At 39.2% G+C, this 15476-nt stretch overlaps 1 protein-coding gene and 1 long non-coding RNA gene across 2 annotated transcripts; one reads left to right on the forward strand and one right to left on the reverse strand.

Moving 5' to 3' along the window:
* Positions 1-1620: 1620 nt before the first annotated feature.
* Positions 1621-4265, reverse strand: LOC121195707. The gene is made up of 2 exons (XR_005895502.1): positions 4203-4265; positions 1621-1914 (listed from the first exon to the last, which is right to left on the reverse strand). It is a non-coding gene; the product is annotated as an uncharacterized LOC121195707 (long non-coding RNA).
* A 3669-nt stretch (positions 4266-7934) lies between these two features.
* On the forward strand, positions 7935-11091 carry LOC121195585 (T-box-containing protein TBX6L-like). Its single transcript, XM_041059148.1, has 9 exons — positions 7935-7950; positions 8205-8352; positions 8625-8727; positions 9466-9630; positions 9726-9872; positions 10000-10076; positions 10279-10352; positions 10470-10683; positions 10908-11091. The coding sequence occupies exons 1-9, from the start codon at positions 7935-7937 to the stop codon at positions 11089-11091; spliced, it is 1128 nt and encodes a 375-aa protein (XP_040915082.1).
* Positions 11092-15476: the final 4385 nt, after the last annotated feature.

Below are 15476 nucleotides of genomic sequence, written 5' to 3' on the forward strand. Positions count from 1 at the left end.
GACGTTTTTTATGACATTTTGAGGTCAAATTTTTTTTTGACTTTTTTTGGCCGATTTTGATGCCTTACTATACTATGACGTTTTTTATGACATTTTGAGGTCGAAAAAAATTTTGACTTTTTTTGGCCGAAAAAAACGCCATACTATACTATGACGTTTTTTATGACATTTTGAGGTCAAATTTTTTTTGACTTTTTTGGTCCAAAAAAACGCCATACTATACTATGACGTTTTTTATGACATTTTGAGGTCGAATTTTTTTTTGACTTTTTTTGGCCGAAAAAAACGCCATACTATACTATGACGTTTTTTATTACATTTTGAGGTCGAAAAAAATTGTGACTTTTTTTGGCCGAAAAAAACGCCATACTATCCTATGACGTTTTTTATGACATTTTGAGGTCGAAAAAAATTTTGACTTTTTTTGGCCGAAAAAAAACGCCATACTATACTATGACGTTTTTTATGACATTTTGAGGTCGAAAAAATTTTTGACTTTTTTTGGCCGAAAAAAACGCCATACTATACTATGACGTTTTTTATGACATTTTGAGGTCGAAAAAAATTTTGACTTTTTTTGGCCGAAAAAAACACCGTACTATACTATGACGTTTTTTATGACATTTTGAGGTCGAAAAAAATTTTGACTTTTTTTGGCCGAAAAAAACGCCATACTATGACGTTTTTTATGACATTTTGAGGTCAAATTTTTTTTGACTTTTTTTGGCCCAAAAAAACGCCATACTATACTATGACGTTTTTTATGACATTTTGAGGTCGAATTTTTTTTTGACTTTTTTTGGCCGAAAAAAACGCCATACTATACTATGACGTTTTTTATGACATTTTGAGGTCGAAAAAAATTGTGACTTTTTTTGGCCGAAAAAAACGCCATACTATCCTATGACGTTTTTTATGACATTTTGAGGTCGAAAAAAATTTTGACTTTTTTTGGCCGAAAAAAAACGCCATACTATACTATGACGTTTTTTATGACATTTTGAGGTCGAAAAAATTTTTGACTTTTTTTGGCCGAAAAAAACGCCATACTATACTATGACGTTTTTTATGACATTTTGAGGTCGAAAAAAATTTTGACTTTTTTTGGCCGAAAAAAACACCATACTATACTATGACGTTTTTTATGACATTTTGAGGTCCAATTTTTTTTTGACTTTTTTTGGCTGATTTTGATGCTTTACTATACTATGACGTTTTTTATGACATTTTGAGGTCAAAAAATTTTTTTGACTTTTTTTGGCTGATTTTGATGCCATACTATACTATGACGTTTTTTATGACATTTTGAGGTCAAATTTTTTTTTGACTTTTTTTGGCCGATTTTGATGCCTTACTATACTATGACGTTTTTTATGACATTTTGAGGTCGAAAAAAATTTTGACTTTTTTTGGCCGAAAAAAACGCCATACTATACTATACGTTGCCAGAAAAAAACGCCTTAGTCGGCTATCTCGATATGGTTTTTTCAGGATCAGTACCGATTATTAGTAGTCAAGGAGGCCGATAACCGATATTTAGAGCCGATATTCATGTGCAGTAAAAGTGAAAACATTGGAGTCAAAATTTTGAATACAAACTCAAACACTAAACTGTTTAAATGCCTTTCAGCATATGTTTATTAAACAGCTTTTCAGATTTGCAACACGTTAAAGGGTTTTTAAAAAAAATCTTAGACAATAGACATCTTTGTTTCAAAATTCTAACAAAAAGTACAGGGAGTTCCCAGGGACAGCAGCATCGCATTATAGCTTCCTGAAGTTTTATAAAGTAAATAAAAAAAAAGTTAAATAAAATTTGCAGATTGTGGTGTTTTTCAGCATGCTCTCCAGTGAGACGGCTTCTCTTGCTCTCATAAATTGCAGAGACTTCACTGAAGACTTAAGTCTATCCATCTGCAATGAGGGTTTGAAAAAAGAGAGAGTTAAAAGTGGGGCCACATGTTTACATATGCTCAACTCATCATGCTTAATTTATTACAGCATTTGGGAAGTTGATTTTAGTGGTTGATTTTATTATGTTATATAAATGTAATATTTTAACAACATGTGATAGCAGGGACCCTGTCATTCAAAACTAGGCTGCTACATTACTAATGATTGTTACTATAGCTGAAAAATTAGTACAATTGCAATAGGAGAGACTATTCATCCCTGAACACCATACAGTTCATTAGGGGTGTGCCCAATTCATCGATTCATAGATTAATCGTGACGCGACACTTGACGATTCAGAATCGATTCAGAAATGTTCAAAAATCGATTCTTTTAATAACGGAAGGAAAGTGCAGCGGTCGGAACGAAAAAAAGTAGCGCGTTCCCCCCGGACATATTACAGGGCCCTATGATTTCCGCGATCACTGAATCGCGGAATTGGCCGACTAAATCGGAATCTATTTTTAACGCGGAATATTGCGGAATTTGCTGTTTTCGTTTGGAATAGGAACGTGTGTCTGGGGAAACTACACGGAGGGAAGCAAATCTGGGTGGCACAACAAGCCCCTTCCACAGACTAAGGCCCTCCCCCTTCAAAACAATGTAAACATGGCGAAGCGGCTGCGTACGGCTCTGTGTTTGTCGGCGAAAAAACTGCGAAACTCGACGCGAACTGCTCGGCTCTGTACTGAGGGGTTAGCGTCGAGTGTTGCTTATTCTGTCAACACTCCGTTGACTGGAAACGTAAGAATACGCGCAGTGACCACATAGTGTCCAAAATCCATATGAGAAACAATCTGGCTGACATGCACATACAGTAAGATTTAAAAGGATTACTTTCTGGACATGAAAATATAGATATCAGATTGTAATAGAAGTGGAAATATTGTCAATTTCCTTCCCCTATTTTTTTCTTTTCTTTTTTAACATATTTTTTTCATGTACATGTTCATAATAAAATAATCAAATCAGAATCATGTCAGTACAGCCACACAATATATATTTTTAGTATTATTATTATTGTTTTTAATCTACATCAATAAATGAAACAGACATTACATGTGCAAGCTAATGTTTTTTTCTTCTTTTATCAGAGGAGTTAGAAAAGAAAAGATAAATGTGTTTTACTTCAATGAATGGATATGTAAAAATATACATTATTTTACAAGTAATTACAGAGTGAGAAAAGAAACTGTGGGGAAAAAAAAAGATTAATCGAGATGCATCGATAATCGGGGAATAATCGAATCGTAGCACTGTGAATCGTAATCGAATCGTGAGGTGACTTAGATGGCACACCCCTACAGTTCATGTAGGCTTTATGATGCAGTTACATTATGTCTTAAGTCTTGAGCAGCAACATCCTGCTCCTCTCTACAAGAAACTATCAGAGACAGCTTCAGGACACACTAACAATACGTCTAACAATATGTCATTTTCTGCTGCTTGGGATCTCTCAATAAGCACAGAAAAAGGCAAGTCAAGCCAAGTAAAATAAAATAGCCTGGTAGTTAAACAGCCATTGTTGCCTTACAGTTTTCTCTCAGACAGACGGTGCTTTGCTGTCCATTTCTGCAGCTTCTCTCTCTCTCTCTCTCACACACACACACACACACACACTTCTTATTATTCTCACAGTCTATTTCCCTATCAATATCATCACCAACCTTGTTTCAAGCGATTAAACCGTTAAAAACACTAAATAGCCTACAGCAGCTTCACTCTAATAATCAGTGTTTTTTATAGGAACAGACGGCTGCCACTAACGTATTGGGCCTCACAATAACGTTAGTAGTCGTGAGTTGTGGAGTTGTAGATTCCACACAAACACACTATTCTCTACCATAACAGACGTTCTCCCCATTGCTACAGTCTGCTGAGCGTCTAGAGCCAAAAGAGGATAAAGCGGACCAGTGGGCTAACGTTACGCTAAAAGCTAATCAGCCTTCACCTCAACGTGATTCCCTGCAATAGAACTGGACTGAATTGAGTTCATTAGGTTTTTACACACACACACACTCTCTCTCTCTCACTCACACACACATACTTCTACTATCACGGACTATTTCCATATCGATATTATCAGTAACGTTGTTTCCAGTGATTAACAGACACGTCTGGAGGGACTGCGAGTGAGCAAAGCTGCCTCTCTGTTTATATAACATCATTGGGCTCACAGTAACGTTACTAGTAATTGTGAGTTGTACAGAACTGGGACGTTTATTACTGTTACTGCTACCTTTACTTACCTTCGAAACACACATCTGTTCTCCGGCGCTTATCCGCTTGGCAAAACTTTTCTCTTCTCTTCCGTGTGTGAGCGCTGTGCCTGCACAGCTTTCACTGCTGATTGGCTGTTACCCGTGCCAATCAGTTCTGCTTGTAACCAATCAGATGGTGCCTGTGGGTGGAACAATGCTGGAGACAGAGTAGTGACTGCAAACAGAGAGGCGCAGCTGCATCGGAGCCAAAATAACCCAGTTTTGATTCACTTCTGATCTCTCATCGGCCGTTGGATTTAAAAATAAATTAAAAATAAATATGCGTCAAAATGCCGAATATTGGCGCCGATAATCGGCGAGGCCGATAATCTAATTTCTACATTCCTACAGTTGTAGGACAATGGTGAACATTATTATACCATAGGTGTGGGTTAAGTTATTATAAAGCTAGAGTAAAAGCTAATATATCTTAGCTTACAGTATGGATCTATCTCAGGAATCTTCATTACATTAAAGAACTGAAACACTTTCGCCTTAATGTTTCCATGTGGCTTCATGAATCTCTCTTGATCTTAATTAGATCAGTTATCAGTTTAGTATCTTTCTGCAGGATCCTGGAAGAGCTTGTTCATGAAGGAGGGAGAGCGTTGTGAATTCACCCTTCCCACACAAACACACCCCTGCCTTTCCCTGGAAATGAAATGCCTTGCTCGGGGGGAACCTCTCATGTTCGTGGTAGTTTGTAAAGGAGGGGTTAGGGTTAGGGTTAGGATCACTCATCCCACGCCCACCGTCCCACTTCATCCAAGCGTGAACAGATCACTGAGCCAGATCTCTCGGCTACCAGCACCTGGGCTGTGCGCTGCATCTTCCAGCTGCAGCTTCGACTTACTTAGTGAAACTGTTGAAACCACAGCATTTCCTGTACCATCAGATATTTTTATCTCAGCAGAATCGACTGCATTTAGAAATAAACGAGACACAAAAACAAATGTAATGGGGGACAAATGCTGCTGACAAACATCTGACACCATACAGCGCTGTGTATTTCACCATGGCAGTATCACTCGTGATCTGCTGCGCTGTTCTCTAAAACAGTTTTACTACAGAATAAAAGTGATATAACCCTTAAAACCTAAAGATGTTGAGAGTCGTACATTTACATTCCCGTTACAGCGCCACCCATCCTGCTGAGATAGCAATTGCTGAAGCAGATCTGAGGAAGATCTTTTCTACATGAACTTGACTCTGTGGCAGAGCTGCAGAGGTGACACATGCCGCAGGCAGGAACACACCAAATTCCATCTTCAAGCCCGAAGTTGATTCAAGCAGAGGAGAAATGTTTGAACACGTCTGCAGATGGAGCGGAAAGGCCTTTTAGAGACAGCGAGCCACACTTTTTTCTCAACTTTCTCTATGAGTAGTGTAAAATCCCAGAGAGGTGAATCATTTTGCTCAGGTAAATAATACGTACATCCTCAGACACAGCTTTCCCAGTATACACAATCACACACTGCAACACTGGGCCCTTGCTACAGATCTTTTGAAACACAGGTTCAATATCCTGTTTCTTTTAAATGTTAAGACAAAAAGCCCCACCCCCCACTAATCTGAACATCAAGTGTGTTTTAGTTGCTCTTCACAAAGAGTGCATCACAAACCAGCTAAGCACACCAGTGATAATAATAATAATAATTTATATAGCACCTTTCATACATAAAATGCAACTTGAAGTGTTTTACTAAATGGCATTTAAAAAAAACTGTAATAGCTAGTCTGGATCTCTTCCCACATCTAAGCTCCCGGGCTCTTAAAGGTTGATGAAGCATTAAGATCAAATCTTTAAAGTTTGACCTCAGATGCATTTTGACGCACGCTCCTTGTAAAAATCTGCAAAGCCTCGTGACTTTGCAGCTCAAAACTTTGCAAATGTGTGAGGACTCTCACAAAAACATTTTTGTTCACGTGACCAGTGACCAGTGTCACTCTGTGGTAACCTTAAGCAAGAAATGAACACTTTTTTTTTGCAGCTTCAAAGAGAGTCTTCCAGGCATCACTGACATCACTGACCACACTTCAAACTTTTAACCAAGAAAGGCTGAAAGAGAGGGGAAGGATCTTACAGGCCCCAATGTGGCTGAAAGTAATAACAGGGCATGAGCATCTGCTTTGGTTTAAGTTTAACTAACCTTTGTCCTACCTCCATATTATTTGTTTCAATAATGTTGACTGATTTAAATCAGATAAATCAGCTTTTGTTTTCTAAGAGACATGCTCTTCACTTTTTGAAGTTAGTGAACAATCACACCCTCTTTCAGATACTTTTCATTTGTTTCAAGTATGGTAAAGTATTAATCCTTCTTCTAGTTTTTGGATCTTTTTTCCCCATAAGTGAGGTGTGAGGTTGTAAAATTCCCCTCTGTCTTACAGGAGTATATATATATTGTGTATCAGCTTGTTCCAACTTGTCATTAAAGATATATGATCTATACACTGATGGGAGAATTCAAACCCCTACCACCCCACATGTTTTTCTCACTGCAACAATCCACTGAATGAAAATGTTCTGTTCTGTTTTGTGCATCAGTTTTATACATTTACCCAAAATTCAGCCCCACATGAGTGGTAACTTTAGAAAACTAGAATTTAAAACTAAAGTTGACTAAAGTTAAAAATATTTGTTCAGATTAGGATTTTTTCCATGATGAGGCTCATGTAGGATGAAATTGACTGGGCTGTAAACTCTGAGCTCTGTCCTCTATAGTCCACGCTGCTGGTCTTCCCTTCCTCCCATCAGTCTTTAATGTGAACGGGCTGCTAACTGCTGGCTCCATCAGAGAGCTCACTCTTCTCCCAGGGCACTTAAGGTAGCATGAACCGGGTTGGGGGGTGGGGAGCAGGGCCAAATGGCCTCATAGGATTAGTAGCATTGTTCACCATTGTCAAGGCTAGAACCCTACTCCAATCACCTCTGTAATCTCCCAACTTGTTCTCAATACACAACCAAAGCTGCCGGGAAGGGACCTGTTTGTCTGCTCTTCCCCCCCCAAGTGTGCTTTGAAATTCTGCTCACTGTCCTTCAACTTGGACAGCAAGAGCAGAATGGGGAGTGAATCTTTTATGCATTTCAGGCCTAGTATGACTGGCACACACTACTGGTTTCATGTCTTTGGGTAGAGTTCACATATTCATAGCAGCAATTGTTGTGATTGTTTTTGAGCTCCAAAAAGTCTGATCAGAGGTAACTCATAACATCAACCATGCAAAAAAAGAGCAAGTAGAACAAATCAAGGAAGGACACAAGAAGGTATTAGACATGTATGTTCTCTTCAAATAACTTTAACAGTCTCTCTGTGATCAGAAAACACCAAGAATGAATAACTTGCAGTTCTATGTGCATCACCCCAACATACCAGCAACCTATTTAAAAATCCCTCTATATGTAAACAGACAAAAAGACACCAACATCTACCCATGAACCCACAGTATGGTGACTGGGCTTGTGAGTCCACAACAAAGACCTAAACATCAGGTAATAATCTCACCTGCCCCCCTCAGTCTGCCCTGGCCACACCCCCTTGGCCGTTTAGACTCCACCCTTTGTGTACTGACCAATCAAGTTCAAGGCCCATACATTTCAAGGATAGAGACCCCTGATATTTGACTTCAGATTTAGAACATCTGAAAGCAGCACTTTGTCTCAAAACTTCAAGGATCCACTGGGTGCTGTTGGTGGTGACAACAGAAGGACACAGTAACATGCAACACTTCTCTGGTAAGTTTTTTTTCTACTACAAAATTGCATTTAAAATGGGCAGTCAAATCATTTTACTGAGTTGGTGAGGAATAACTATGGAGATTCTGACCTTTTAACTCTAGTATACAAGTAAAACAAATCTTACAGATATGATTTCTCAAGTTGTGGATGCTTTGTGAGTATGAGTTTGTCAGTATGAGTTTATGAGTATATATACTCATAAACTCCATACTGCAATAAAACACTCACGTTTATTTGTATTGTCTCCACAGACTCCAAATCGAATCTAAGCATGCCCCGGTCGCCTCCAGCAGCTGAGTCATACCAGCAGGGCTGCATCAGGATGACCCTGGAGAACGCAGATCTCTGGAAGTCCTTTCACAGCACTGGAACAGAGATGATTATAACAAAGCATGGAAGGTAAACAGCGCTGGCACAGTTAGTTGGCCACTGAATAAAGAATTATGGGTATTTCCTGCTTTCTGTAAATACCAGTTGCACTTTGTATCACTTATCACGTGGACCCCACAACCTACAAGAAATTACAGATGTTGAGACTGATGAACAGAGACTTTGACTCGACATATTGCATGCAATTTTGTTTCAAAGATCACAGCATTTGATTCAATTTGCAAAGAAAAAAAACATTTAAAACATTCACTGACTTATGACTGTGTATTTATTTATTTCAGGAGAATGTTTCCACACTGCAGCGTCAGTTTATCTGGGCTCCAACCTTTTGCCAATTATGTCATCATGATGGATTTGGTTCCTGTAGACAGCTTCAAATACAAGGTAAATGCATATGCAACACACAAACATACACACACTGAGTGCTGCGTGCATTGCTGCACACATTTGGATTCAAACACAACATTTAGTATGAGGATTTTTGTTTTGTTGGAGATTAAAACCAACAGGCTGCAGTATGTAAAACACAGCAGTCTGCAGCCAGACATGGGCCTGCCCACTCTGGGCTGCAACCACTGCATATCAAAGCCTTTCACTGCTTCCTGTTTGTGCACTCTCGGCTGGAGGCCCTATCAATTAGCATCCCTCCTTATTCGCAATCAGTGAATGAGGAGCAGTCGGCCATCCATACATTCAACGGCTCTTACATCAACTGATCTGGCCCATTTGGTCACAGATATTGCTTTTAGCACACACTTGAAAACAGTGAAGCACATAAATAATAAAAGTAAAGTACTGTAGAAGAGCTTTGAGAGAACTTGCTAGATTTTCTTTTTGTGGAGGATAAAGTGTTGAAGTAGTTTTTAAAAAATGATTTTAATTTTAAAAATCCCATCAGTATAAGTGACCAGAAAAACAACCCTCCCTGTGCATTGTAACAGTATGTGCACAAGAGTATCTGCAACTACTAAATCAAGTTTTCATGCACCACAGCTCTCTTGCATTGCCCCACGAGGAAAGAAAAAAATGGATTTCATGCTTCACGAAGAGTTCTGATTAATCAGACATGAGGTCTCACACTTCGTAACCTTGCACCCCCCCCCCCCCCCCATTTCTCTGTAGTGGAAAAAGGAGCAGTGGGAGGTCGCCGGGAAGGCTGAGCCCCAGCCCCCATGTCGGACATACATGCATCCAGACTCCCCTGCCACAGGAAGTCACTGGATGAAGCAGTCCTTGTCTTTTCTCAAGGTGAAGCTCACCAACAACACCTTGGATCAGCACGGCCATGTAAGACACCTTACTATCTTGAAATAATTATACTATGCTATGTTTGTTTTTCACTTTTAATTAAGCTTTTTGCTTACTCCTTTTTTCCTTATTAGATCATCCTGCACTCCATGCATCGCTACTACCCCAGGTTCCACGTGATACAAGCAGACAGCCCTTACACTGTCCGCTGGGGCCCCTTTCAAACGTTCTCATTTCCAGAGACGACCTTCACTGCAGTCACCGCTTACCAAAATCCAAAGGTACAAACTTAAAAAAACCCCCCAAGAGTCAGACCAAGCCTGTAACTTGATATTGGTGTCTGAGTGAAATAAAACACTGCACTGCATTACAAGACTTGTGATAACGTTCTTTTCTTCCATTTTAAAGATAACTAAATTGAAGATTGACCACAACCCTTTTGCTAAGGGATTCAGGGAAGGAGGCACCCATTCCCACAGTAAAAGGTAGGAATCCATTTTCAATAGTAGTATTAATTTTGTTACCTGGTAGTCAAAAGAGAAAGTAATGATTGTCTGTGTGCTTTGATTTGTTAGACTCAATCTATTTTCTATACAAAATGACAATGTAAACAAACTTGTAAAATAAAATCTGAATGGGTAGAAAAGAGAAAGAAATAAAAGCTTTAAATGCTTTATTTTTTCATAGGGGTCGTTCCAATAGAAGCCCTCCTGCAAAGAGAGCCACTCTGGACAGGACCGCTCTTTGCAGCAGCCCTGCAGGTACATTTTTAACTTGTATGAAATCGTACAATGCCAACGGATAAAATCTTGGTGGTGTGATAAAGTATTCCTTTAAATCAATATACCAATGTATTAAAAATTGTATTTCCCTCTCAGACCTGCAGAGGATGCCCTCCACCTCTCAGTCAGTGCAGGCAGAGAAGAATCAGGCCTCCACACAGCAGCCAATGAAGGGGGGTCAGCTTTCATCCTGGGCTCTGGAGCAGGACCCATCTGAGAGTCTACACGCTGAGCCCCTGGAGCTGCATGAGTATGACTACAGCTGTGAAGAACAGATGGTGCCTGCATCCGTGGCATACCAGCCCTACAGGTCTGATTTAAGATACCTAGGATAAGATAAAATCCAATGTGACTTAGTGCAGGAAAATAAAATATAAATGCAGATGCAAATGAAATAAATTAAGCTAAAACATTGGAAATATCAGAATGTACTCGACATGTTTATAAGCCTGGAGTCTAACGACTTTAAGATGAATAGACAATATGCATGATGATGCATGAAAATGAACCCACACATCACTTTCTTTTCTCCAGATCTGTGGAGTACGCCAGATTTCCATTCCCTTCCAGTGATGTAGACGCAGCGCACACACTCGTCCACCCTCCGCCTCATCCACTTGCCACAGCGGAACATGGCACCCAACAACACGCCTACCACCACCACAGCAATACAGCAGACTGGAGCCAGTACCCGCTCTTCTCGTACTCTTGTTGGTGAACTCTGACCCTTTGCAATGGTGACATCGCTGATAGAGGATAAAGCCACTAAACCCTTGGAAAAAAAAAATGAAGAAATGCGATTATTATGAGAAGACCAGCAACTAAAACTGTAATTTGTGTTAAAAATGTACAAATGTGTAAAAAGTGACTAGGACCTTATAATGTAGGAGGTGTGTAAACTGGGCAAAAATCCTATTCCTCTAAAGTGAGGATTTATCTCTTCCTTTTTTTTGTGGTCATAAACATGCTACATCAGCTTAAACTTTTAACAGCTGTCGGTTCTAAATAGATACAGTATGAGTTTTTAGATGTTTATATATTGTCCTGTATCCAGTCAGGGGAAATAAGTGTGAAATTTAATCTGGAAAAAACAAAGATACCATTCTGTACTGTGACAGACCTTTAATAAAACTGTTAGGATACCATTTTAAGGTATCGAAAGATATCTTGTTTTAGAGTCATATCAGAGTGATGTTGTCAGAATCAGTAACTGCATAAAAAGTGACCACGTTGTATATTAGTGTTTAGATGATAAGGAAACAAATAGCACAAAAAATGGAGATGGACAACAACAGGTCAACCTGTCTCACATTCAGGTATGTTTTCAGTTTTTTTGTTTTTTTTTTGTAGAATTAAGGACACAGAGGTAATCTGATCCACAGTGAGATCGGCTGTACTGAACACATTTGAATATGAGCCACAAATCCATAAATGAGTAATGAGTTTACAGCCATGCTAGTGGCTCTGTGAGGCTTTACTTAGGCACAGCAGTAGTGCTTTGGGCTAAATACTAACTTCAGCATTGCTAACATGCTCTCAGTGAGCAGGTACATTATGTTTACTATGTTCATCATCTTAGTTTAGCATTTGCTAACTAACACAAAGTGCATTTCAGGCTGATGGGAGTCTCATTAGTTTTCCAGATGTTTGGTCATAAACCAAAGTACGGGACAAACAATAAATATGATCTGATGATTACATTAGAACACTATTAGAAGTCATCCCGAGAAGGACAGAAATATCTGTACCAAATTTTATGGCGATCCATTCAATAGTTGTTAAAATCTATGACTCAAAGCCACAAATGTGAACCTGCTGGTGGAGCTAGATGGAAACTCAGGGGATCAACAAAGTCAATAGGTTTCATCCGTTGGGGGCCATAAATTTGACGCCAATCAATTGAATTGAATATTTGATGAGAAATTTCAGTCCAGACCAAAGTGGTGGCCCAACCTGTCTGTCGGCATTGCCATCCATACAGCCGTGCCACTTGTGTGGCTAATACCTTGGCTAATCAATTCATATTGACCTGCCAAGGTGCAGCTGTGGTTCCAGTTTCCACCAACAACACATAAACGTAGAACTCTCTCAGAAGTCTTTAACACACTTGCAAATAAATCTAAACAAAGCCATGTGACAAAGTAATAATAATATGTCCTGGAAACAGTACTCTATGTGGGAGAATGGCCGTGCTGTTCTGGGCTGTACTACAACTAACTGAGAGTTCAGCTATTAAATATCACAAGAATATTAAATATGTCTTCATCAGCTGAAGCATTACACAACAACCACACAGTTAGGGATGAGAAGGAGCGAGAATGATGGAGCAGGGAGAGACTGTCCTAGAGCAGGGAGTCTGACCTGATAAAGTGATGACAGTCAGCTAGTGTGGAATTACCATCATAGTCTGGCATAGCTTCCCCAGCAGAAGGCAGGAGCGTCTGTGCTGTAAATGTTTTATGAGAGAGAGGGGGAAGCCATATCTGGGACATTTATAAAGCTTCAGGGAGCAGACACTGCACAGGAATTTTCTAGAGCACATCAACTGATGTTTTTGTGTAATACACTTTTTTTTAAACATCAACATAAAAAATGCATAGATGTGTTCATTTCTCCACAGAGGCAAAGTCACGAATGGTACTAAACAAACGAGAAGCAGGAAAGATTTCAGTCGCTGTGTTTCCAAAGAACACTTCATTAACATCAGACATGCCGGCTATAAGGAAGTTTGAAACTGTGACATCCTGATTACAGGATGGCCGTTTTAACCTCCCGGTCTTCCTGAGGTGGACTGGGTCATCTGGGTCACCCACATAGCTCATCCTGGATTCCTCTCAACTCGCTATAAAATGAATTATAGAACACAGATGGGATCAATTAGTGTGCTCGAGTTATAATTCCAGCACCAACGGGCATGTCAGCATCTAGTCAAGGCTTTAACCAGAGTGAACCCATGTTAAAAGACCTATTCTATACCTAGATAATATGACAATGCCTTGATGTAAAAATATGTTACTCAGAGAGAAATATATTCCACTATCAAACTGTACGCATTTTTTGTTGTTATTAAAAGTACACCACTTGTTTTGGGTGATTTAATTTCAGGAGTAACTGGGACAATGAATCTTCTGCTGGATCAGTAACTGGATTAAGGTGTATGGATGACACAGTATTCTAAGCCTGACTGTTGCTAGTTACAATGCTGACTAATTCATTTTTTAATTAATGGGTTTCTTGTCCATCATGGATACTTACTAACCATGGATAGATTACTGAACAGGCTCACCCGGCACAGGCCCAGGAGCCTGAAAGGTCACGTCTTGAATCCAGGTTTCTAAAAAGACATAGCATCTCTTGATCTCTTGCATCTCTTTCTGGTAGTGTGAAGTGTCATGCTGACACTTCGCACTACCAGGAAGAGATGCAAGAACCACCACAAAGACACAAAAACCACCACAAAGAGAGAGAAAACCACTACAAACAGCACAACTGCAACCTTTCAGTCTGGGGGTCATACACAAGAGTGGTGGGGGCTATTATTTGTCTGTGCCCAGGGGCCTATTTTCTCAAAATCTGTCCATGTTTCTAACAAATGCTGGGTAAAACATGTTTGCACTGTTTGACTGGTTTATAGATGTTGCGAAAAAACAAAACAAAACAAATATATATATATATATAAAATCAAAAATGGAGTTTGATTTCACAAGTAAGTCATTATTATTTAAGGTCACTTTTCTTATTTATATATTTATAAAAATGTTTTATTTGTCAATTTATGTACATCATTTATCTTCGCATTTTGAAACAGCAAAGATTCATTGCACATTCATCCCTGTGGGCCAAATTCTCTACAGCAGCCACCGCAGCTAGCTTGAGGGCTGTGGTGGTAATGGACTGTAGGAAGGCCTTCATCGACCATGCCACCCATCCATTTACACACACCGCCTCACATATACACTGTGCCCTGAGGAGAGGTCAGACTCGGCTAAGTTTGATTCATTATGGTCATTCTCAGTGCAGCCAGCACCTAGAGGAATACATCGATTGGCTTTAATGAAAATTTAACCTGGCACATACACAACCACGAGGGTGCAAAGGCAGAAGGGGCAGAGAATTTTGTGAAAAGCTAAATGCAGAATTCCCATCATGATTAAAAAAAAAATCTGCTATGCAAAAGGCATAATGCAAAAACTTTACACCTAAACCTAAGAGACCTTATAACAACTGACTCGTCCACGTTCGTAGTCTTCTTCAAAAATGTGTCAGTGAGGTCTTAGATGTCGTGCTCGGTAGATTTAGATGAAACATCCAAAGGAACAACCAGCCAAATTACTTGATTATGTTTTCTTCTCAAACACAAATTGCTATAGAAATTCTACAAATCTGAAATACAACAAGAAATGTAATACTTGGACACACACTGACAATCGTTGCTGACATTGATGGCAGGAATTAGAAGAGCAAAAGCATTCTCCACAGATTAAGGAAGTCAGAGAAATGAAGTGGAATACTATTTTAGTTAGTTGAGATGAGTTGAGGTTGATGTGTTTTTACTTCTTTGTTTTATGCTCAAAATGCAGAAGTAGATCTTGATATAGTTCATCAAAACTTCCAGCTGTAATTTGTTTTTCTTTTTTTACTTCAGGATCTTGAGCATTGGTTTTGAGTTAAACTTGATAAACTCCACGCCTGTGACTTCACATACTTCATCCATAATTTAAAGACACTCATACTCCCCCACAATGTTATAGAAGCCTGTGTAACAATACACCATACACCATTACTATCTGTTAGCATTCTACAGCCATGAAACATCTATTGTAAGTAGGTGGATGTATACCCACGGGTGGTACACATGGGAAAAGTTGAACAATCTAGCATTTTCATATCTGCTTCAGTAAGGCTTCCTGTTAATGGCAAGAACTCTCTAGAATTTAGCTAAAGCCCAATTTTCCATAAGCACCTACATGCGTGTGTAGGCGATCTTTCCATTAACAGAAACGTCTGAAATCTTGGTGTAAAAGATAACTTACAATTGCTGTGTAAAACCCATATTAACATTTTTAGAACCTGTTGGTTCATATTTGTTATTTGTACTTGGTT

This window comes from Toxotes jaculatrix, chromosome 16 (genome assembly GCF_017976425.1).
Source record: "Toxotes jaculatrix isolate fToxJac2 chromosome 16, fToxJac2.pri, whole genome shotgun sequence".
Lineage (NCBI taxonomy): Eukaryota > Metazoa > Chordata > Actinopteri > Toxotidae > Toxotes > Toxotes jaculatrix.